This window comes from Magallana gigas, chromosome 8, assembly GCF_963853765.1.
Source record: "Magallana gigas chromosome 8, xbMagGiga1.1, whole genome shotgun sequence".
NCBI classification, from domain to species: domain Eukaryota; kingdom Metazoa; phylum Mollusca; class Bivalvia; order Ostreida; family Ostreidae; genus Magallana; species Magallana gigas.
This window is the reverse complement of record NC_088860.1, coordinates 6646331-6668039: the sequence shown is the minus strand read 5'-3', so window position 1 is coordinate 6668039 and position 21709 is coordinate 6646331. Positions and strand designations below refer to the sequence as shown.

Below are 21709 nucleotides of genomic sequence, written 5' to 3'. Positions count from 1 at the left end.
AAGATTTTTTAAAATGCACCCCCCTTTTTCTACAGTTTCAAGGTTTTCTCAGCTTTGAATACAGATCGGACTTTTATTTCTGCAATTTATATTCGCCCTCCCATAAGGATGCTTTGTGCCAAATTTGGTTGAAATTGGATAAGCGGTTTTAGAGAAGAAGTTCAAAATGTAAAAAGTTTACAGACGGAGACAGACGGACAGACGGACGGACAGACGGACGGACGGACGACGGACAAAAAGTGATCAGAATAGCTCACTTGAGCTTTCAGCTCAGGTGAGCTAATAAAAGGAATGGTACAAGTAATGCACGATATTATTACTGACTACATACTTTCCCCGTTTATTCAATACACACCGATCCCGATAACGAACTCGAACATTAAAAAATTGGAATATAAAAAAATTAATTTTCTTGAAAATATTTCAACCAGACGCTGTTAAAGTGTAAACTTGATCTGTAGTTTGACATTTGGAAGCTGTTCAGCAAATTTCATATTATTCCTCAAACGCATAAAGAAAAAAGTGTGGAAAACTGAAGTGGAATAGACAGACAGACGCAGAGGAAAGCTCCCGTGAAACCAGTAGGGGACTAATAAGCAACAATAAAAACTTTTTTATTTTACCTTGTAGTTTCTTAAGTTATGGAGGTTCCTTACTGGTAATCACATATTCATAATTGTTTCCAAGTTGATGAACTTTGTTCTAGGTATCTGAAAAAAAAAATGTACGGTAAATAATGACTCAAAATCTCTAAGTCAAATAAAACAATGAACAATGCAAGATGCCTAATAATGCCCTTCATTCCCACCTCCAAACAAAACTTCAATAAGCATTCATTCTCAGGAAAAAATAATAACTGAAAACTAAATATTGTTACTTAGGTTACAAGGTAATTCTTTATTGAAAAACTAATACATGTATATAGCTATTTTAATGCACATAGACACCCCCACCCCACCCCCCATGTTTTACATTTTATTTATAGTAAAATTCAATTAATGTCAAACTTCCCTCACTTTGAACATCTATTTTTTTTTTACAGGGAACATAAATTGATCCACACATCATTTAATTTGTACAGAAAAGACAATGAAAAAAACCAAAGACTTTAACATTTTCTTTATCTTAATTGGCAAGTGTTAAGAGATCGAAGATCAAGAACAAAAAATAATGAAGTTTTTTTCTTCTTATTTTAACAAACGGAATTCCTGGATAACCTTGACATATACAAGGTCAAGGATCATGTGCAAAGTTGGTTTAATACAATTACAATTACAATTACAATTACAATTTCTTTATTAACCAATTAAGGGCCCTCAAGGGGCAACATGAAGACTGTTGACATACAACATCCAATGAACATAAAACATTCAATAAACATATACAAGAGGGAAAGAGCTGGATGATTTAAAGAACTATGACAGACATGAACAATTAAATAGTATATAAGTATATATATATGTATAATTATGTATGTTTCCATACATTCAAAATAGTGTCTTCTATATAATTATGTTAAACACCATACATAAATATGTCAAGATACAAATGCACATACAAATTTGAAATAGTTTATCGTATGATTGAAAAATAAAAAACCAATATTTGAATAGGAAATACAAATTAAGGCAATGCCTTTTGTAAAAATTTACAATATGTACATATACTGGACAGTATTGGCAGCTAAAGGTCAGAGCTACTTATTTAAAGTACCTGTGAACTTTACAATATAAGATGTTTTAATACACACATCTATGGCGGTTTGACTCTTACTGTCAACTTCAAATTGTTCAATTTCTCATACCCTCCTGTGTGTTTTGTTAGAAACAATAATAAAAATATGTCCATACCAAGGGCATTCATGCCCCACCTAGCTGGGCTGTTAGTACATTGCATTACATGTATTAAATATACATAAGATATCTTTACTCAAGTCTTTCAGTTCACAGAAAAATATGTTGACAGAAGGAAAAATTTTATTAATCTTTTTAATTAAATGAAGTTTGACAAAACTGTCTTGAACAGTTTCTTGGGGGGTTAAATGCAACTTCAAGAATAGTGAATTCAGAGTTCACAGTAAAATATGATGACAGATGAAGAAATATTATTGATTTATTTTACTGGCAAGTGAATTTTGGTGAAAATTGAAATTGTCTTGAACATTTTTTTCAAGGTTGAGGTTGGCATAGAAAGAGAAAAGGGAGGAAGTCAAATCAGTCAGGGGTCTGCATTGGCCCCAAAATTGACAAATTTGACTTTTAAATTGGCGGAAATCTTTGTTTTGGTGTTAAAATCACATCCCTTTTTCTAAGAAACTGAATTAATTAAATGCAAGGTAAAGAATAGTAAAGTTATTATAAAGTTTCTTTTTAAGAATATTGAACAATGTCTTAAAAACTTAGCAAAACTCAAAACAATAAATAGTGGTGTGAAGGTCATATAAATGTTAAGGTCAGAAATTTGTAATTGTTAATGGTATTCACTAATATGTTCTTTTGTTTTGACATTTTTAAAAAGAGTCTTGAAATCCAAGCCAAGCACAAAACAATGAATAGTGAAGTGAAAGGCTAAATAGAAGATCAATGTAGACATCAACCCTTACCCTGTAACAACTGACCTTTAACCCTTAAATTTGAAATAAAGGGAAACACTGAATGTTAAGTAGTGAATTGTTGTCCTTTCTGACTCACAATGGGCACTGTATAAATCAAATTGTAAGATTTTGTCTACTTTTCTGCCTCAAACTAAAATAGGTTTTCATGGGTTTTTGTTTTTTTTAATTTTCTGCAAAATATATCCTGCCAAAAAAAAATAAAAATGCAGATATACCTAATTATGACATGTTTTAACCCAACCACCCCCTCATGTGACCTATTTGACGGTTCTAGCCAAATATGATCTAATATCTCTGATAAATAGGGAAGTATATACTATAATCATGATTATTGGTTATTAAAATATCTTGTATCTTGTACCCTATATAATATGATCCACTAAAAGATGGGTACATGAAGTAAATATAATTGATTTACCTGATTACTAAGCAGCAACTACATGAACTTTAAATACACAGGTAAGTGATAATATAGTGTAGGAAGTTACTGTTCTAAATAATAAACATTAAACAATCAAAACCTGAGAAACATAATTATTCCTCTATTTACTGACCATTATTGGTCATGTTTATTGTCCCCTGTGGCAGCAACTATCCTTCAACTGACTATACGTCAACAAAATTAACTCAAAATTCTATGGTTGAATTTGGTGGCCCCATTTTCTCATTTTTAAACAATTGATGTGGCCCCCAAGTGTGGCCGAGCGGTACTGCTAACAGTACTACATTCCTGGACATACTATTCATTTATACTACTGCATCAACTCCAATTATATCAGTTCATTAGTACTGGTAAATCCATCCAATGCTGTATATCCACGTTTACTAGCAAATCCATCTTTTGTTGATGATTTTAAAAGAAGGATGAAAAGTGATAGTGGCTGAGACAGTTATGCATACCCCAATCAATACTCGGTCTAAATAAAACACTCACAAACACAGGATCTTCAACTTATCCCTGTATTTGAAGATGCATAATGGAATACATGGTGAAGACCTCGTAAGTTGTTAGGACTTGTGTCCTTACCATTTGTTTATGTATGTCATATATATATATATAATAAAATATGTTCAAATTGAATAAATGGAATAAAGAGTTAGTTGTCCAATACTGTTAAAGATTACAAAAAAGACAATAATACCTGTTATGTATTAAACCAAGATGCACATTACTGCTTTATATCTGTGATTTCCCATGCACATGTATGACGCATGATTTCTTTTTTTGTTCATATTATTTAATCATACGATACTATAACCAGCTGCTAGCTACAGGTATGTGAATTAAATAGGAAAATTTTGTTTTGGTGTTTTGTTTGTTCTTGAATTTATCAAGAGTTGTACTTATCTATTGTTAAATAAAACAAGTTTTCGTTTATTTAGAACTTATAGCTGAAGTAAGACATTTCTTTGACCTTCTGGTACCTCCAGCAGGGATCTGCCCCCCCCCCCCCCCCCCCCCCCTAAACAAAAAAGAACTAAATAATTTTGTCAGTGCACAGACTGACCGTAGCATGGGAACAGTTCAACCAAATATGTCACAAATCCTACATATTAGATCAGGATAGTTTGACCAAAATTAGGCGATAGATTAGCAAAAGAGGACACTTTAATTAGGACAAAGCTTATTTCATTATAATTCTACAAGGGAACGAACGGTTTGACTAAATGTTGGGGATATATAAGCCAGAATATAGGAGACAGATTGACAAAATGACAGTTTGTTTTGGGATGGAATTACCAGTATTCTTATCCGTCATGCTCAAAAGTTAAACCCAAATATCCAATGTTTCGGCAAACAGAATAGATGTTCACTGAGAAGTGATAATAGAGAATAGCCAAAATCAAACTATGTTCGATTATATCAGAGACACATATTTATTTTTTCTGTTCGCAATAGCCTTTGTGCACTACTCCTGATGATAACGTCAAATCGCTCATGCCGATACTTTTGCCTTATACAGGGTATAGATATATCCGGTATATCGCTATTTAGAATATGCTACATTTCTAAAAATGTAATAAATAAATAATGTAATAAGTAATATATTAATTAATGATATAAAATATTTGAAATATGTAAGGACATAAATCAAACGGCATCCATACATTCTGAAAAGGCCATTGTGATTGTTGTTACATGGACCCATTTTTTATTCTGGAGATCATTTCATTTCGATGAAATTAAATACAATTTAAATTGTATGCACCATTTTTACTTATCATAACTTGGCCTTGATACAAATGGAGTTTTAACTAAATTGTTTAGGTGTCTTCATTCCCTGTCATATCATAGAGCATGTGGGTGACGGAGTTAGGTTCATAAGATATTATAAGCACGCGTGATAAACGTCGTATTCAGAGGACTTATTTGAATAAAAATATTTTTGTTAATAATTCTATAAATTATATTGTTTCAGATTATATTTAGTGATTGCAAATGATAAAAACCACAAAAAATAATTTACAGAGAAACGCCGGAGGTTTTCTGCTTATGGTGACGGAGTTTGATTACTCTGGGATATAATGTCCCTGATTATATCGAAATCCCAGAATAGGCACAACTTAATTGTTAGTACAATTTTTTATCTAAAGTATTAACAGCTGATTGTATTGCTCCTATGATATCAATATGTCCATTGTCGGTAACATACATTGTTACCGTGTTAAATCGACTATACTATAGGATTTGAAAAGGATGGGGTGGTGAAAAGGGCACTTTTCTACGCAAAGAATATATTATCAAACCTTGAACAGCTGTTTAAAGGGACACTATTATAAATCATTAAACACTGAAAGGGGTATAATATTTAAAGAGAAGTCTGCATCGTAATCAAGCCTGACCTCACAATGTTACATAACAATTTACTAAAGAGTACATAGTCAACAATACACACTGTCAACACTAGCCACACGGGCAAAATTTGTACTTGTAAAAAAAAATCAAAGCTTAATTTGATTGAAACAAACACATTATTTTAAAAAAATGTACCTGTAGCTGATTCTTCCATCGTTTTAAGCAGCGGTTGAGCTCGAGGTGCACAAGTTTGTTTTCCTATCGTCCATGTTTGGTCACGTGTCACGTGTATTGATCATGACGGTGAAGTGAACACGAGCCGATCATTCACGTTGAAAGAGGCTTTATCATTAAAAGACTGGTAAAAAAAGTTTCTGTTTTTGTTAATAAACTTGAAAAATCAACATTGAAAAATATATGCTGCTATCAATATACAAGCATTGAAAAGTCAGGATAATATGCAAATTAACCTGAATTAGAACTAACACGTGCTTGCGAATCACATTTTCCCATACACACCGGCGCGTGGAAGGTCAAGGTTACTTTTATTCACCATAGCAAAGGGGGAGGGGGGGGGGTAACTTTTTCTCGCAGCAAACAGTTTTCACAAATTTACATATGTAGAAAATCGACATCACTTTTTTTGGAGCATGTAAAATTTGAAGTGAAAATCAGACAAGGAGATTAACAGTACACCCCCCACCCCACCCCCCTCCCCCACGGTTTAAAAGATTTTCATGATCATGATTTTCAAACTTGCCCTTTTTTTTTCGCTCTCAAAAAACGATGCTACCTACGTGCCTGGTGTATGACCACCCCTAGTAGAATTAAATAGAAACAAAACAATAGATCGATATTGTCCCAGAGTTATGGTGTCAGAGACATAATTTTTTTGCAGAATTCGCGAGTTTTGATTCTAACATTTTATTTTTCGTATATTGGTATTGATTTTTTTTTAAATAATTTTGAAGAACAACATGCATGCCATCTTCACAGAAACATATAACTTTAGCTACTTAATTTTACAATAAATTTATTAATTTGTTAACAGAAAGATGTAAATATTTAAACAACTATATATGTAAATGCTTTCATGCGGGTAATGATTCATAACAAGGTATCGATCATTGCAGAAAAAATACATATCTCGCTAGCGCGGATTATGTATTTTTTCTGCAACATGATGTCGCCACCTTCATATCCCGCATGAATCACCAAATAAAGCATTTTATTGTTTTTAATTTGATAATTAATGTACGTACGTATATAATTTAACTTACTGTTTACAATCAATTTATTAATTTGTTAAAAGAAAGATGTAAATATAAACAATAAAATGCATGCTTTCTTTGGTGATTTTTGCGGGTTAGAAGGGGTATAGCGATCGAACGCGGGTTATGTATTTTTTCTGCAATGTCGCCACCTTCATATCTCGCATTAATCACCAAAGAAAGTAATTTATTGTGGTTTTTTTCTATATTTAATTTGGAATTTTGGCTTGAAAAACTTTGTCTTAGATGAATCATTTTGCCAAATAAAAATGCATATATATATATATATAAGATAACAAATAGCAATGCTATAAAGTTAACCTGTAAATGAACTTTGTTGGTGACCAGGTCACATGATCAAACCCTGGGAATCCTCAGATTTTATCATTTGACCAACCAAATTAATACCCCTTTGATTTTTTCAACATTGTTATCTTATTGTTTATACATGTATATTTACATAAAGACAAATACTGTTAACCAACTTCAATTCGCGTGCGAGAAATTTTCGCGATACTAGCGAATGCCACATCGTCGCAAATATTTCTCATCGCGAACTAATCATTGTCGTATTGTTGCTATAATATAATGGGTATAGAAAAGGCTTGGTCACAAACAGTTTATTGAAAGTAAATCGTGAAAATATACATTGTCGTCACAAATAAAAGTTGGTTTACAGTAAGATATAGAATGACAATCCTTGCAATATCTCTACAGCATCAAACTATAAGCTTATCACTGTGGTGACAAATCTATGAACTCTTGGCCCTATATATAGAAAAATTCACACAGAAATGAATCATTTTGCTTCTATGAATGCTGATACAACAGAACTCGATTATAGCAAAATTAAAATGGACCATAGAAATGACTTTTTATAGACGTTATTCTTTATAGGGTTAAAGCAAATTCGTAAGAAAATTTCTAGGGGATTCGGTATAAAATAATTGGCCCCAAATCACCGTAAGTTATATAATCAATATTAATGTCACTTACAAAAATGTCAATATAATCTCTTCTTTTCAATAAAAATAATATGTGACTATAAGTTTTATTTTTTTTCTATGCATCTTAAAGTTTAATGTATCTTCAATGAAATTTGTAATGGAAAATATTCGTTATATAAATGATGAAGTACCTTAAAATTTTGCCAGCAGGGGTCTGAAATTACTTCGTTATAGTTGTAAATTCGCTTTAACCGTGTTCGTTATATACTGCAATTTCTTTTAAGTTAATATATTAGAGATTTGTCGAGACATGCATAATAATACATTATAGCCATAAATTCGTTATGCCCGTGTTCGCTATATTTGAGTTTTGCTGTATAATAAGAAAGATATTTGGAAATTGAATTATAAAATCATGACGGTGTCTTCCCACTTAGCCAACATTTTGAAAAATACAGGTAAAATACAAGTAGATTTGTGTTGGCTAAGTGGGAATGGGGTGCAGGTGGAGAACAAAAGAATTTAATTACAGGTAAGCTATAGTCCGTTTTCAAATGAAAGTAGGAGAAATAATATGTATTTGTTAGCCTACAGAAGAATACATATGAATTGAGCTTTTGTCCCAGTATTTTTTTTTTATTAGATAAATTCAGATGAAAATGTTATTTAAAAAAAATGAACTGTTACATATTTCCCAATAATTCATGCCCTTAATGAGAATACAAATGTCATGGTTTGTCTATTTTCATCATAAATTGAGATAATTATATAAGCTGACATAACTTTAACTTGGCATTGAAAAAATATTGTAATGACATGTGTAAGAATCACGCTTGAAATTTTAACTATACATCATATGGGTCATATATCAATTTTTATTTTTTTACAATTTTCTTTGGTTTCTATGATTATTTTGATTAATTCCAATCTACAGAATATGAAATTAACAAAACACAAAAACGCTAGAGTAAAGTGCTTATATTTTTAATGGTGTATATTTCATATTTAATAAGATTCATTTTATGATGATCAATACATCATTAGTTATGAAAATAAAATCCTCCATTGTCATTTTCTATAAAGTTGGCCTGCACCTGAAGATTGGGCATTTTGATTTTTTAAGTCTTTCAACTAGCAGTCCATAAAACAATTAAGAACTCATAATTTTCAAGCTTTCAATTCTGTAAATTAATGGCCATAATAATGCTTCTCAATTTCAATTTGTTTATTCTCTCAAACTATTAAAATACACATGAACATGAGGAACAAAATTGTGTTATTTGCGTTAAATTGTAATGTCAAAGGTCTTATTATATTATATTACAAAACTATAATACATATTTCTAGTCTATTTTTTAAAAACTGCTGATTGATCATATTTATGTATATATATTATATACATCCAATTAAAACATTTCAGAATGTTGGTTAAGTGGGGATAAACCATCCTGACACATGAGAAAATATTGTTGATCTTAATTGTATTTAACAAATACATAAAATTTCATAACAGGGATATCACTGAATGAGAAAGCCCCCCCAAACAAAAACATGTCCAAAGAAAGACTGAGTTTAAGAGTTAAAATTTTATTCAAAATATCATAAACATATATAAACATGTATAAATACTCTTCAGTGCATCAAAATTTGATATGCAAAAGGAAAAAAAAAAAAATGTTTAACCACGCTTGTATCCTTAGTTAAACATTTCAGCATTGATTAGAAAAAACTCTTAAAGTTCATCAATGTCATTTCCTTGTGACTTCTCTCAAATCTTGGACGGAACAATAAATCAAAGAGTACATGTAATAATTGGTAACAAAAATAAACCACAGTCAGGGATTTCACTTCTTCTTTTTGCCTTTCTTTCCCTTTTTGCCCTTCTTTCCTTTCTTTTTCTTACTGTATGGTCCAAATCCTTTTCTAACCATGACACCACGCCACCAGGACTGAACCTAATTTAAAAAGATAAAAGGATGTATTAAAAAAAATGCAGCAATAACACTGTCTCCTTCTACAGCAGGACTGATGAGGTGTAAGCAATCAAATTAAACAACTTGTAATGAGAGCAAAGAAGCAATTCAAGACATATGGATAGGATGTGAATGCCTAGTTCAAGATCAAAATTAATTTTAATGCAATTCAAAAGGCTACTCCACTTTTATGACACCGTTAGGGTAAGTAACAACTGGAGTCCTTTAATGCAAATTTGGGGGCATATCACAATTTTGAATTCAGCTTCGAATTTTTTTTTTTTTGGATATGATCAAGGTGAAATCTTCAAAACCATTCTCATCAAAAGTCACAAGCTCAACAGCAGTAATCAATGATTTTGTTTACTGAGTTGTCTTACCCTGATTGCTGCTCTAAGCTCAATGGCCTCTTGGTCTGCCTTTCTTCGGGCTTTCTCTTTCTCTATTCTGTCTTCTACAACAACTTGCTCATACTCCTTATACTGGAAAATAAAAATATGTTCCATGAAAGATAGGTTTCTCATTAACAGAGAAATGGATAATACCAGAGAAAGAGAGGGAGGGGAATAGCTAGTGAATATTTTTCTATAGTATTAAACTTTCTAATCTTTGGGGGCAGCAGACAGGTGCTTACAAGTTTGGTGAGTTCCTGCAGCTTGTCCAGGTCCTTGGCTTTGGAGGCTTTCAGGACATCCAGTTCATGCTGTTTGGCCTCTACATCCTTCTCATACTTCTCCATCCAGAAATCCACCTTCTTCTCCAGCTCCTGTCAAAGGTCATATAGAAGTGTACAAGATGTGTCATAACAGACAAACAGATATATAGAGGATATCTATATTGTGTGATTTGATATTTGCTTTATCCATCGAGTTGAAATGGTGTATATATTTGCGAGGCTTGCCGGGGTGTCTGGAGCATTTTTTTTGTAATTTTATAAGGTTAATTTATAGAAATTTTAATTTTGCAGAGGAAGGGGTCTGGACTCCCATAAATTCCCCTCAAGATTTGTGCATTTGCATATCGAACACAAAAGAAAACATGCACTTAATGTGCATGTTTTCTTTTTCACTCTGGTTGCAGTAGTACGTAGATTGTTCTCTAGAAGTAAAGGGTGTTTCTGTAAGTTGACATGAACGCTCTAACCTCTTGATGAGCCCTCAGGTAGTTCTCTATCTCCTGGTTACACCTGTTTTCCTCCTCAATCTGGTGCTTCAAACTCTGATAGAAGAAAGATGTTTAAAAAAATGAGACGTTGTATGCAAATTATATGTAACCAATCTAATTCTGTATTATCCAGCCAGCAATCAAATGCTGCCCTCACACCTAGTCAATAACTAAAATATTATCAACACACCAACAGAAAATCAGATCCTTTATTTTAAAGATCTTTCTTTTTTTTACATCATATATGTTGATTAAAACCTATATGAAGTATTTGAATTGCCAAGAGGTCTTGCTTCATCAGAAATTGAAAAAAAATCCACCAGTACATGTAGTACCTTCATTATTTAAAGATTTTTGAAGAAGACAATTATTTTGTCTGTTTGACCATCATACTGACCTCAATTTCATCTTGCATGGCCTTCTCGGAGAGAGTGCACTTTTTCTGGGTCTGTGCAACCGTAACCTCGGCGCTCTTCTTCAGGTACTTGCCCTCCATGTCCGTCTTGGCCTTCATCTCCTGCAGCTGGTCCTTGAAGTGAGCGATCATGTTGTTCCTCTGTTGAAGCTCTATCTCCTTCTCCTTCTGAATGTCTATCAGCTTCTTATGTAGCATCTTCACATGCTTTCTGCCATTTTCTTCTCTGTACAAAGCAGTATTAATTTGATAAGTTTTAGTTTATTTTACCACTAAATGTATTTATAATCTTGGTGTGTTTTACATTTACACATGCTACAGCCAAAACTTTGCAGAAATGGCTAACACAATCTTAATTTTAATTAAGACATCAACACAGACATCTATAAAGTTAAAATGGCTCTAACATGTCTGGAAGCATACAAAAGGATGACAGGTGTAAATAACAAGTTGTGCAACGCTATATTAACCCCCACTTTTTCAAATAAAACGACGCATATTAATAAATCAACTAAAATGTTTCCTCAGGAGGAAAAAGAACAAAAGTTTAGTGGTTGTGGGAGGGCCAGTGCTTACTTAAGGATGGTCTCCTGTAGCCGCGCCTTCCTTTCTTTCTGTGTGCGGACCGTCTCGGCCAGGGCCTGGAAGCTACAGTTCTGTATACATTCGGACAGAGTGTCCGACATACATCTCTCAACAAACATCCTGTTACAGAAACACAACTCATATTACATTAATGTATTGATAGCTAATTATACTGCAATGGATTTTAAACCATTAAAATTAAAAAATCTACCAAAAATTTTTTTCTACACTTGTTCATCAAATGTGATATCAATCGTTTTCAAGAAATGTTATATAAGTATATGAAAATATGAAATGCTGATTGAAGATTTTTCCAGGGATCTTGAGAAAACAATACATAAAGTGTAGAGTACATATCAATCAACAAACTGATCACTTTCATGCTATAAAGAAAGGACTGAATCTATCACTATAATCAAATAAGAAAGTTGGTACATAAACTTCAAAATTCCCCTTTTAATGGTCTGGGCTGAATGACCTGCCAGGGGTCCTCTTTTTGACAACACATAGAATACCTGTCTTCCTGAACTTTGACCATGTTGTCTCCAGTTAATGGATTCTGACGTAGGCTTCGTCCAAACACGTGAGTGCTGTTCTTGAGGTCAGCCCCAGCCTCAATGACCTCCTTCTCCACCTCGGTGAGACGGTCCTGGTTTTTGGTACTACTCATCAGATCCAGTTTCTTGGCAAGAATTGTCTGATATCGCAGCTCCAGCTCTTTCTGTCCTGATACTAGCTGATTCAGCTCATTACTGACCATCTAATGAAAAGATAAAAATGTCCTTGTCATCAATAAGATGTATCACTTAGTGTATACTCAACATAATACATGTACAAATACATGTACCTACAGTATATACTCTAATTATTACAGCTATGAAAGATTACACTTGTATAAGTGCCATGAAACTGCATAAATTGTTTTGGGGTATGTCATTTTTTGCCAATATTTGTGATTTTACATCTTAAAGCAAGTTTAGAATACACAGTAAAATGAAATCATTATCCATAGAAGTAAATGGATATATTTTGGAATAAACACAAATATCTGCATCAGCAGATAAACTTAATACATGTATTATTGTAATCAATTTTTTTTCAATTATATTCTATTTTAATGATGACTCAGCTTGTGGAATGACAAATATATAGTTTGCAGTGATGCTGAGTAAAGTACATGAGTTATTTCCAAGATCAAGGATTAGTTGTAAGTGAATGCGTACTAACCTCTACCGCATCTGATCGCGCCTCGAATGAAGCAGGCATGATCCGCCCGAGGACCGCCAGCTGATCCACACAGTCCTCAAGGACCGTGGCAATGTGGATAGCATCCGTTCCACTCAACATCCCTGCCGCTGAAACGATCAAAACAACCTGTTGGTTCAAAGATATGCTTGAATATATGCATTTAATTTGAGCAATAATTTTCTTATAAATCAATAGTACATGTACTGTAAATTCCTTTTATCATGCGAGTAGTTAATTCTGCAATTGCACTGTATCAATTCATTAGAACATGAAATTGGGAGTGCTGATCTGATGAAATGATAATTCCATAAAGTATACAAAAAATATATATATATATAAACAAAAGCAAGAATTAACAATTCTCCTAATTTTTTACACAAATATCAATTTCTTGCTTTTAATTAGGGATCTACAGTAACTTCTTATTCCACTGGTACACATTCTGACAAGTGCCAGTACTGTTATATATATTTAATTATATTTATCACAAACATTTTACTTTATATTTAACTTCTGAAAAAAAAAAATGATAAGATCATTTTCAGAAATTAAAATAAGCAAGGGAATATGATATTTTTAATAAGCTACTCAAAAACCAAACATCTAGGTCCCTTCTATGACTCTACAGTTCTAGTAAAAAGACAATACTTCTTTTCTTTTAAAAATTACATGTTCCCCTTTCTTCATTTTATATAGTCTTGCCATTTAGAATACTAACCCAGGTAGGTTGGAATATTAAACTAAAAAAAATGGGAGAAAAGCATATGCATGTATTTTATAAATCTGTGTTTATACTATCAAATAATTTAATAGAGATCGAGGTTTAGCATGCAGACCAACGAGTACACGTACTTGTACATGTAGGTTACAAGTTAGATCTACGCGTACCGGCTCACATTACTTTTCTTGTTTTGCAGTTGTAAAGGGGTACCTGTATGTGTAAATGTTTTAATGTAATTGTAGATATCCTCTCCTACTAAGCTGAGAATTTTAGTTACAGTCAAAAATTGAGAATTCTGCATGTGTTAATTTTATTATACTTTATTGTTTACATAAGTATATTTTTATTTATCACAGATGAATAAAATAACAGAGCCATTGCATATTTTGAAGGAAGAGATACGTGTATTAAAACTCCAATTACCGGTACATATTAAATTTCAATGAAAATTTATATTTGTTGATATCAGTATTCGCATTTAATATTCAGGCTTAAGAAAAATAAACATATTATTTGTTAAAATAAATAGCCAACAGGGAAACAGAAGCTAAAAGTTCGACCTTATGGGTACTTTGCAATTTACACGTATGTTCATTCTGGTACATACGTGTAGAAATTAATCATTACAAAAACTGATGACATAACGCACATATTTTCCTTTCTACATGTACACGTACGCGTACACGTTGGTTTGCTAAACCTCTCTAATCTATAGCAGAAAAACACCTGGTACAGACGGACCAGGGTTTTGAATGATGGAGGTTAGGTTGTTGACCCCAAGCATGCTGCTAATTCACACCATTCCCACACAAATACTCATACAAGACTAACAGCATACCTTGTTGTCCTTTGCCCATGGTTCTGGTCTAAGTCCCTATTAAGAGCAGGTATAGTTCATTTAAAGTAAGAAAAAACTCAATTACAAAGAACTTCTCAATTTTTTTCCTTAATAATTTTTTTTTCTCTATTGAAGAAGCAGAGAGTCAGATATGTGAATCTTGATCATTCCATGGGTTTTAGCTTATATATTTATAGGCAGTGTCATTGTGGATGATATGGTGTGATGATAAACAGTGTTTGTTCAGTGGTCAAACATAAGAAAACTCTAACTCTACTTTTGATAAATATAAAAATTACAGTTTCAGAAATATTTATTCTAAATTCTGACCTGATATTTTGATAGTTATATTAAACTCTGTTAAAATTAATGTACCTGAGAAGCAGAAATATTCGTTGAGCATTTAATTTCCTTATTTTCGTTGGTGGTATAAATCGATGAAATTAAATCCATGACAAATTTTTAACCGAAGTATTAAAGAATACAAAGAGATTACAATATGACGAAATTAAATGCCAATGGAATTTTATTTTGTTTCAAAAACAATGAAATTTTGACCCAACGAAAATATGTGCTTCTACGGTAAATTACAAACTTCTCAGCATGCTCTCTTACATCACACCCACAGACACTTGTTTTTGCATTCCAGAGTATGCTGATAGTATCAACATACTAACACGTACAAATTAAGTGTATATGGTTACTGAAAATTGGTCATTACAAGGCGTAGTTATATATAGGTACACTGTATTTTAAAGGTATTCATGATTACAGGTATCAAAATAGGACTGAAACTAAAAGTGGTGGAAACAGAAACTGGGGACCAAGTATTTTACTATACTCTGTCCCGAGTTTTTGCTTCCACCACTTTTTGCTTGATATTTCGATAATAATAAATACCTGTGTGCTGAAACTACGTTCATCCACTAGCTAATATAAAAAATGTCCAGATTATCTGTTTTGAAACGCCCCCTCTACCACTTTAGGTTTCAATACACATCCCAAAATACAAAGTCTACGGGGATTTTACATTGCATCAGCCATTAATAAGGCCAGATGATAACATTAAAAATTGAACGAGGTGTCCCGAGTACTTCCAAATGGAGAAAAGTTGTAAACAATTCCCATTATAAATCTCCGTAAGAAATTTGTATTTGTTCCTGTAAACTTTGATGAGTGAAAAGGGATAATTTGTCAATGAAGATATTTTTGATATTTTCCCTTTCATCGATTTCAACTGTTCTTCTTTCACAGGTATGTGTATTTTTAATAAAAATCATCAAAAAGTGATGGAAGCAATAATTTGGGACAGACTATACCAAGTGCAGCGAGAGGCTGTAAAGCCCGTCTAATGAAGTGAGGCTTTATGGTAACATGTATAATATATATTCATAAGAAAATGAGTGAAAACTAAAGTTGAATCAGGGGGACAAGGGCCTAAAAAAATTTCGTCCAGCCCTGGGCGCCCTAATATCGTCAGCCATTTTGTTCGACAAAGTTATAACTCCATCATGTTAAATGACTGACGCTTGTCGACGTTTATTACCCCTAAACACCATTTACAACTTTCCAAGGGATTAATCCAAAGTAATGGAGTAAACATTATTGCAAAAAAAAGTTCCTTTGATCAATTCATACCCTACATCCCATCCCGATCTTTACTCATATACCAGTACTGTAATTGTAAACGTCTTCGGAAAATAAATATTATGGTACACAACTCATCTATAATTGACATTGTACAATGTTATGTGGACCATATTTACAAATAATCTTAAAACATGCCAATTTATCATTCTTGCACTTTACCTTTAGGTTGGATATCTGAATTGACAAATTATTTAACGGGAATCGCTCTTACAGCTAACGTCCATGTTGTTAGTGTTTCTATGGACCTTATTCTTTGATGTACTTCCGGTTTATAGGTTTGTAAATTCGGATATTTTGTAAAAGTAATCTCATTGAATTTTTAAAAATTTAAAATATATCACGGCATAATCATAATCAAAATTATCAAACCGCATATTTTGAACATTTAGGTGGAAAATGGTAACCGGAACTGAATTCTAGATCCGCTTCCTTTTTCTACTTTCCGTTGTTGTTTTGGTAATACATGATTATTCTTCTCACATTTTTGCGCATATTAGAGCATTAAAGCATAGTTTAAATCAATTACAATGCACACACAGAATATGTCTTCTAGATCAAACCCCCCCTTTATGATCAAATCACCCGATGGACATCCTTTTGATAGATTTTTGGAAGATTGTCGGCAACACTAGTTTTAAATGTGTAGTATATACCATGTTGAAAGACTTAAAACCTTTGCAATTTTGAATTTTTTATCAATGTTGTGAAAAATTGTTGACATAGAGGAGATAAACAGGACATGTGAAATTTTCAATAAAATTTTTCAACTTTTTCTCAGCTGTTTAAACGTTATATTTTTAAGTGACAACATTGACAGTCTTGTACTTGCTAGACGACTGAACATTTAGAGAAGAATGTCACGGGGCGTGTTTCTTCTTAATCTGAAACATAAATAGACAAACATCTTAAACTCAGAATATTTGAAGATGCAACAAATGATCCTGGCTTAAAATTTAGTATTTGTTCTCACCAAGTACTATAGTTCTCATCATTGCAAGAGAACGCCACAATTGAAATACACTGAAATGAGTGGTATTCAAGGACAATTCATGCCAAGTACCCATTCAATTGATCCTTCTTCTTCTTCCGATAAAGTGCAGGACTCGTTGGAGTATCATCGCACTTCCGAGATGCCTCTGACTCAAACACCCCTTATAGATATATATATGTGTGCGTGGAAAGTGGGAGTTAGAGTCAGAGGAATCTCGGATTACTATTGTATGAGGTAGTGGGCAATATTTCATATTGGTCTTGGATGAGTCATGTTATAAAATTTGCACTTCTCGGGCCTAAATTAAAAATCGAGTTGTTAGATATACTCTGTCTGATCAATCAAAATTGGCCCTATCCAGTAATTTAATTCAGCATTTTGAATTTGAATTCGAAAGGGAAAGGTACCCACATACTTGAAAACTTTGGGTCTGAGTACATCAAACATGTAAATTAATTAGATTAGTTGTGAAACAACCATGCTAATAATGTTTTCTATCTTTTAGGTAACAAGGACAATGGCGGAGGCAACAAGTACAGCTAATCCACCGAAGAAGCTGGGAAGGTGAAGTACAATATTTTTTATCATTGATTTACTCCAAATATCCTGAACTTCCAATGCACCTAACACTAGTTGTCTATAAAAGTGATGAAACTTTTCAATACATTGTATTGGAAGGTAAATCAATTTTTTTTTTTTTTTGCAGGTTGTATTGTAAAGCTGTTTTCACTGGATACAAGAGAGGACTTAGAAACCAGCATGAAAATACTGCACTGTTAAAGATTGATGGTGTTGGCTCAAAATCAGAAACTCCATTCTACTATGGCAAAAGATGTGCATATGTATACAAAGCTAAGAGGTACCATTGTCAATACTGTGATCTTGTGTAACTTGTAAATTTTTGTGTTTTTGTCCCCCTCCGCAACGCGGAGCGGGGACATAGAAAGGCCGGGCGTCCGTCCGTGTGTCTGTGCGTCCGTGTTTCCGTCCGTCACACTTTTTTTGTAAGCGCTCTCATGCCTACAAATTTTGACGGATTTTCATTAAATTTATACCAAATGTTTATACCACTATTACCTTGGTCAAGTTCGAAAATCAGCATTGGTCGATACTTTTTGTTGGAGTTATGGGACTTTGACCACAATAATGACTCCCTTTTATCCAAAAATTGACCTTGTAAGCGCTCTCATGCCTACAAATTTTGACGGATTTTCATTAAATTTATACCAAATGTTTATACCACCAATACTTTGATCAAGTTCGAAAATCAGCATTGGTCGATACTTTTTGTTGGAGTTATGGGACTTTGACCACAATAATGACTCCATTTTATCCAAAAATTGACCTTGTAAGCGCTCTCATGCCTACAAATTTTGACGGATTTTCATTAAATTTATACTAAATGTTTATACCACTAATACCTTGATCAAGTTCCTAAATCAGCCTTGGTCGATACTAGTATACTGCTTGACCAGCGGGGGACCCAGGAATTCTATTCTTGTTGAGATGAAAGTTTACTAATTTGGTATTGATGATGACACTGATGACGAGTCTGACTTACAGATTCACTTGTGGACTGAACAGTTTTTGTTGAGTCTATTGAGTAGAATTCTGTGTCAATATGAGGCTAATCGAGGCATTTGTCTGAAATACAGTCTTACTACTTCCTATCATACTATGTGATATTGTTTCATAAAAAACCCAACTATTCTGTGCCCCTTACTTTGGGAAGTTACCTATGTTTTACAACTCAGTATCGGACATAAGTCACTTACAAAATTCTCCAGGCTTCTCTTTTCTGTTTTATTTGTTCCAGCTGGTGCCATGACATCCCTATACTTTTGGTGTCAGCCTCCAGCTCTCTCCTCCAGGTGTTTCTTGGCCTAATCCTCTTAGGTTCACAACAGGATTTCAAAATATGACTTGCTGAGTAATGTTGCTATGTAGCATGCATATATGTGCCCTATCCACCTTCGTAGTCTCTAGGGTCTTCATAGTTTCCTACTTAGTTAGCACTCAACTAGTGTTTGTTCTAAGCCAGAGATGTTGATTGTTAATGGTATTAGGCCAACTTATCAAAGAATTGTCTCCGAGAGATTATGATGAACGTTTTGACCCAGTTTTTTCCCCTCATAGTTGTCCATGATGTCTATGACCCTTTAAGCAATGTTTCAGAGTCAGAATATAATTTATTGAGTTTTTTTAACAGAAAATCTTTACTAATGTTGAGATGTTGTATTGATGATGACACTTGATGACGAGTCTGACTTACAGATTCCCTCATGGACTGAACAGTTTTTGTTGAGTCTATTGAGTAGAATTCTGTGTCCATGTGAGGCTAATTGAGGCATTTGTCTGAAATACAATCTTAACTCTTTGATCATTGATTTTGGTCATCTCTTTGCCATAGTGACTACCTTAACCAATCAGTCAGTGCCGTTAAACTTGGGATAAGTTTGCTTATTTGAAATTGTGGTGTTGTTGAATCTTGATATGTGGGGAAAGAAAGTTTGCATTACATTCCCTGGTCTTGAATTTTTCCTTGCCATAAACACACTTTGTAAAAAGACCATTGATATCTTCAAATGAAAATATTAGCAATGGTTAGTTAAGTGATTAGTTATGGCCCTGATATGCATCTGTTGAATGCAAGTTTTGGTCTTTTCTTTTTATAGTGGAGATAAGTTTTATCTGTGCTTTCATATTTCGAACAGGAAGAAAATTCTCTGAACTATGAGATACAATGGTTAAATGAAGTTTTACTGATGTTGTGTAACGGTATTGATGATGACACTGATGACGAGTCTGACCTACAGATTCACTTGTGGACTGAACAGTTTTTGTTGAGTCTACTGAGTAGAATTCTGTGTCAATATGAGGCTAATTGAGGCATTTGTCTGAAATACTTTTTAGTACGCAGGTGTTTGCAGAAGATCAGATGTTGATCAGCCAACATCTTGGGCACAATTTTATAAAAGGTCTTCAATCTTTATTCAAGTATTGGTTATGCAAGTAAATTACTCCTGTTGGTTTTCAAAAGAACAAGGTTCATCGGTTTTATTGTGATATCCATGTTAAGTAGTGTATGACAGTTATATAGGGAGGTGTATATACTCATAATGCTGATGAGTAGGGCGTCTAAGTTGCAAAATATCTTATTCATGAAATTTTTTGTTGAGTCTATGCCAGTATGGAGTAGTATTCTAAAAGTCTAGGTGTCTATCGACATTGAATGATTCTTGACAGAGCACAAGTCTTTTATTATCAAATCTATATTTAACCAGATTAATTTTAGGTATGACGGTTATAATACACACAATGATTCTAATGTTTACTTCATTTAATTAATACCAAGTAAGTGTGCATCATTCCAAAACTTTTCATTTATTGTTATAGAAATTTGAAAACAGCTTCAGTTTTATTTTGTTTTGATTACAGGAAGACAGCATGCCCTGGACATGACAAAGCTAGTCGCATTAGAGTTATCTGGGGCAAGATAACCCGATCACATGGAAACAGTGGTGCTGTTCGGGCCAAATTCAGGAAAAATCTCCCCTCAACAGCAATGGGAAAAAGAATCAGAGTTGTAAGTTTTGATTTAGATTTATAGTCTGGATAAAATACTTATATTTCATGGTTTTTTATGGCCCTGATAATATTCAAGTTGACAACTTAATTCTTTTTCTGTTTAATTCTTTCATGAGTCTTTCACATGTTAAATAAAAAAAGGTTTTCAAATCTGTACAAACTGCTTCATTCCTTACACATACATATTTTTATGTGTGTAGGATTTAGAAATAGCCAAAAAAAGATAGAAGCCTTAAATTAAAAACCTCAAAATGTACAGATTATTTGCATACTAGAGAAAATAAAAGTCCCTCTTCTATTGAACTTATCTGAATGTGTCCTTGGTCTCAAGCTCTATCCACATAGGTTCATTAAACAGTCCTGTCTCCCTGTATTGTGACATACTCTCAATAAAAAGTTTAAGGTAGAATGAGGACCTTTCAGATCAGTTCTACCTGACACTGCGTTATATTGATGATGACACCAGATGACGAGTCTGATAGAGAGTTATGTCCCTTCGCAGAGCAGTTTTTGTTCTGTGTATCGGTCTGACTTTGCATTTTATGAGGCTACTGAGGCATTTGTCTGAAATATGTACTAATAACTATTATAAGATTTTATTAATGATTTTACTGTACCTATGCTTTACTTGTGAGACTGCTGTACATTGTATCACATGCATACAATTTATCAACTGGCATAAATAGATATCTTTGTCACACAATATTGTTATACTTGCGTATCCTTAATTCTCAATATTAGAAATAGATAGACCTGTGTATATATCAATCATGATATTTTCAGTCTGTTTAAATTGAAAAAAAAAAACCCATTCTTTTGCTTCATCTTGGTATATTTGTCATTGTAGATGCTGTATCCATCACAGATATAAGTGTTAGCAGTACAAAATAAAGTTTAAAAAAAAGAA

The 21709-nt window shown here is 33.1% G+C and overlaps 3 protein-coding genes across 7 annotated transcripts in view; 1 reads left to right on the top strand and 2 right to left on the bottom strand.

Annotated features, from left to right (window-relative positions):
- The window catches only part of LOC105333471 (protein timeless), a 34196-nt gene extending 28277 nt beyond the window's left edge, over nucleotides 1-5919 (bottom strand). For 3 of the 4 annotated variants that reach the window (XM_066068176.1, XM_011436466.4, XM_011436467.4), the window contains exons 1-2: nucleotides 5607-5919; nucleotides 624-710 (exon numbers count right to left, since the gene is read on the bottom strand). The gene's annotated coding sequence lies outside the window, so the exon portion shown is untranslated. The remainder of the gene's footprint in view (nucleotides 1-623; nucleotides 711-5606) is intronic. The other variant, XM_066068175.1, reaches the window with a different exon arrangement.
- A 3277-nt stretch (nucleotides 5920-9196) lies between these two features.
- LOC105333470 (dynein regulatory complex protein 9) lies at nucleotides 9197-16522 on the bottom strand. Of its 2 annotated transcripts, XM_011436464.4 has the most exons (10): nucleotides 16383-16497; nucleotides 14574-14609; nucleotides 12994-13121; nucleotides 12282-12526; nucleotides 11758-11886; nucleotides 11164-11407; nucleotides 10746-10820; nucleotides 10237-10368; nucleotides 9983-10084; nucleotides 9197-9584 (listed from the first exon to the last, which is right to left on the bottom strand). In XM_011436464.4, exons 2-10 carry the CDS (start codon nucleotides 14590-14592, stop codon nucleotides 9474-9476), a joined length of 1185 nt encoding a protein of 394 aa, XP_011434766.1. In that variant the 5' UTR covers nucleotides 14593-14609; nucleotides 16383-16497; the 3' UTR covers nucleotides 9197-9473. The 2 variants fall into 2 exon arrangements, with proteins under 2 accessions (XP_011434766.1, XP_011434767.1); XM_011436465.4 differs by lacking the exon at nucleotides 14574-14609 and having other exon boundaries at nucleotides 16383-16522.
- A 101-nt stretch (nucleotides 16523-16623) lies between these two features.
- LOC105333469 (large ribosomal subunit protein eL33) lies at nucleotides 16624-21709 on the top strand. Its single transcript, XM_020069400.3, has 5 exons — nucleotides 16624-16679; nucleotides 17720-17778; nucleotides 17921-18073; nucleotides 20653-20800; nucleotides 21650-21709. Exons 2-5 carry the CDS (start codon nucleotides 17732-17734, stop codon nucleotides 21671-21673), a joined length of 372 nt encoding a protein of 123 aa, XP_019924959.1. The 5' UTR covers nucleotides 16624-16679; nucleotides 17720-17731; the 3' UTR covers nucleotides 21674-21709.

Excerpts from the sequence above, each read along its gene's own strand:
- LOC105333470 (XM_011436464.4), bottom strand. Across the intron at positions 11,408-11,757 it reads CTACAGGAGACCATCCTTAA|AGAAGAAAATGGCAGAAAGC; the intron begins GTAAGCACTGGC and ends TGCTTTGTACAG. Across the intron at positions 9,585-9,982 it reads AGCTTAGAGCAGCAATCAGG|GTTCAGTCCTGGTGGCGTGG; the intron begins GTAAGACAACTC and ends TTTTTAAATTAG.
- LOC105333469 (XM_020069400.3), top strand. The coding sequence starts at position 17,732 with ATGGCGGAGGCAACAAGTACAGCTAATCCACCGAAGAAGCTGGGAAG. Across the intron at positions 17,779-17,920 it reads CCACCGAAGAAGCTGGGAAG|GTTGTATTGTAAAGCTGTTT; the intron begins GTGAAGTACAAT and ends TTTTTTTTGCAG. Across the intron at positions 20,801-21,649 it reads TGGGAAAAAGAATCAGAGTT|ATGCTGTATCCATCACAGAT; the intron begins GTAAGTTTTGAT and ends TTGTCATTGTAG.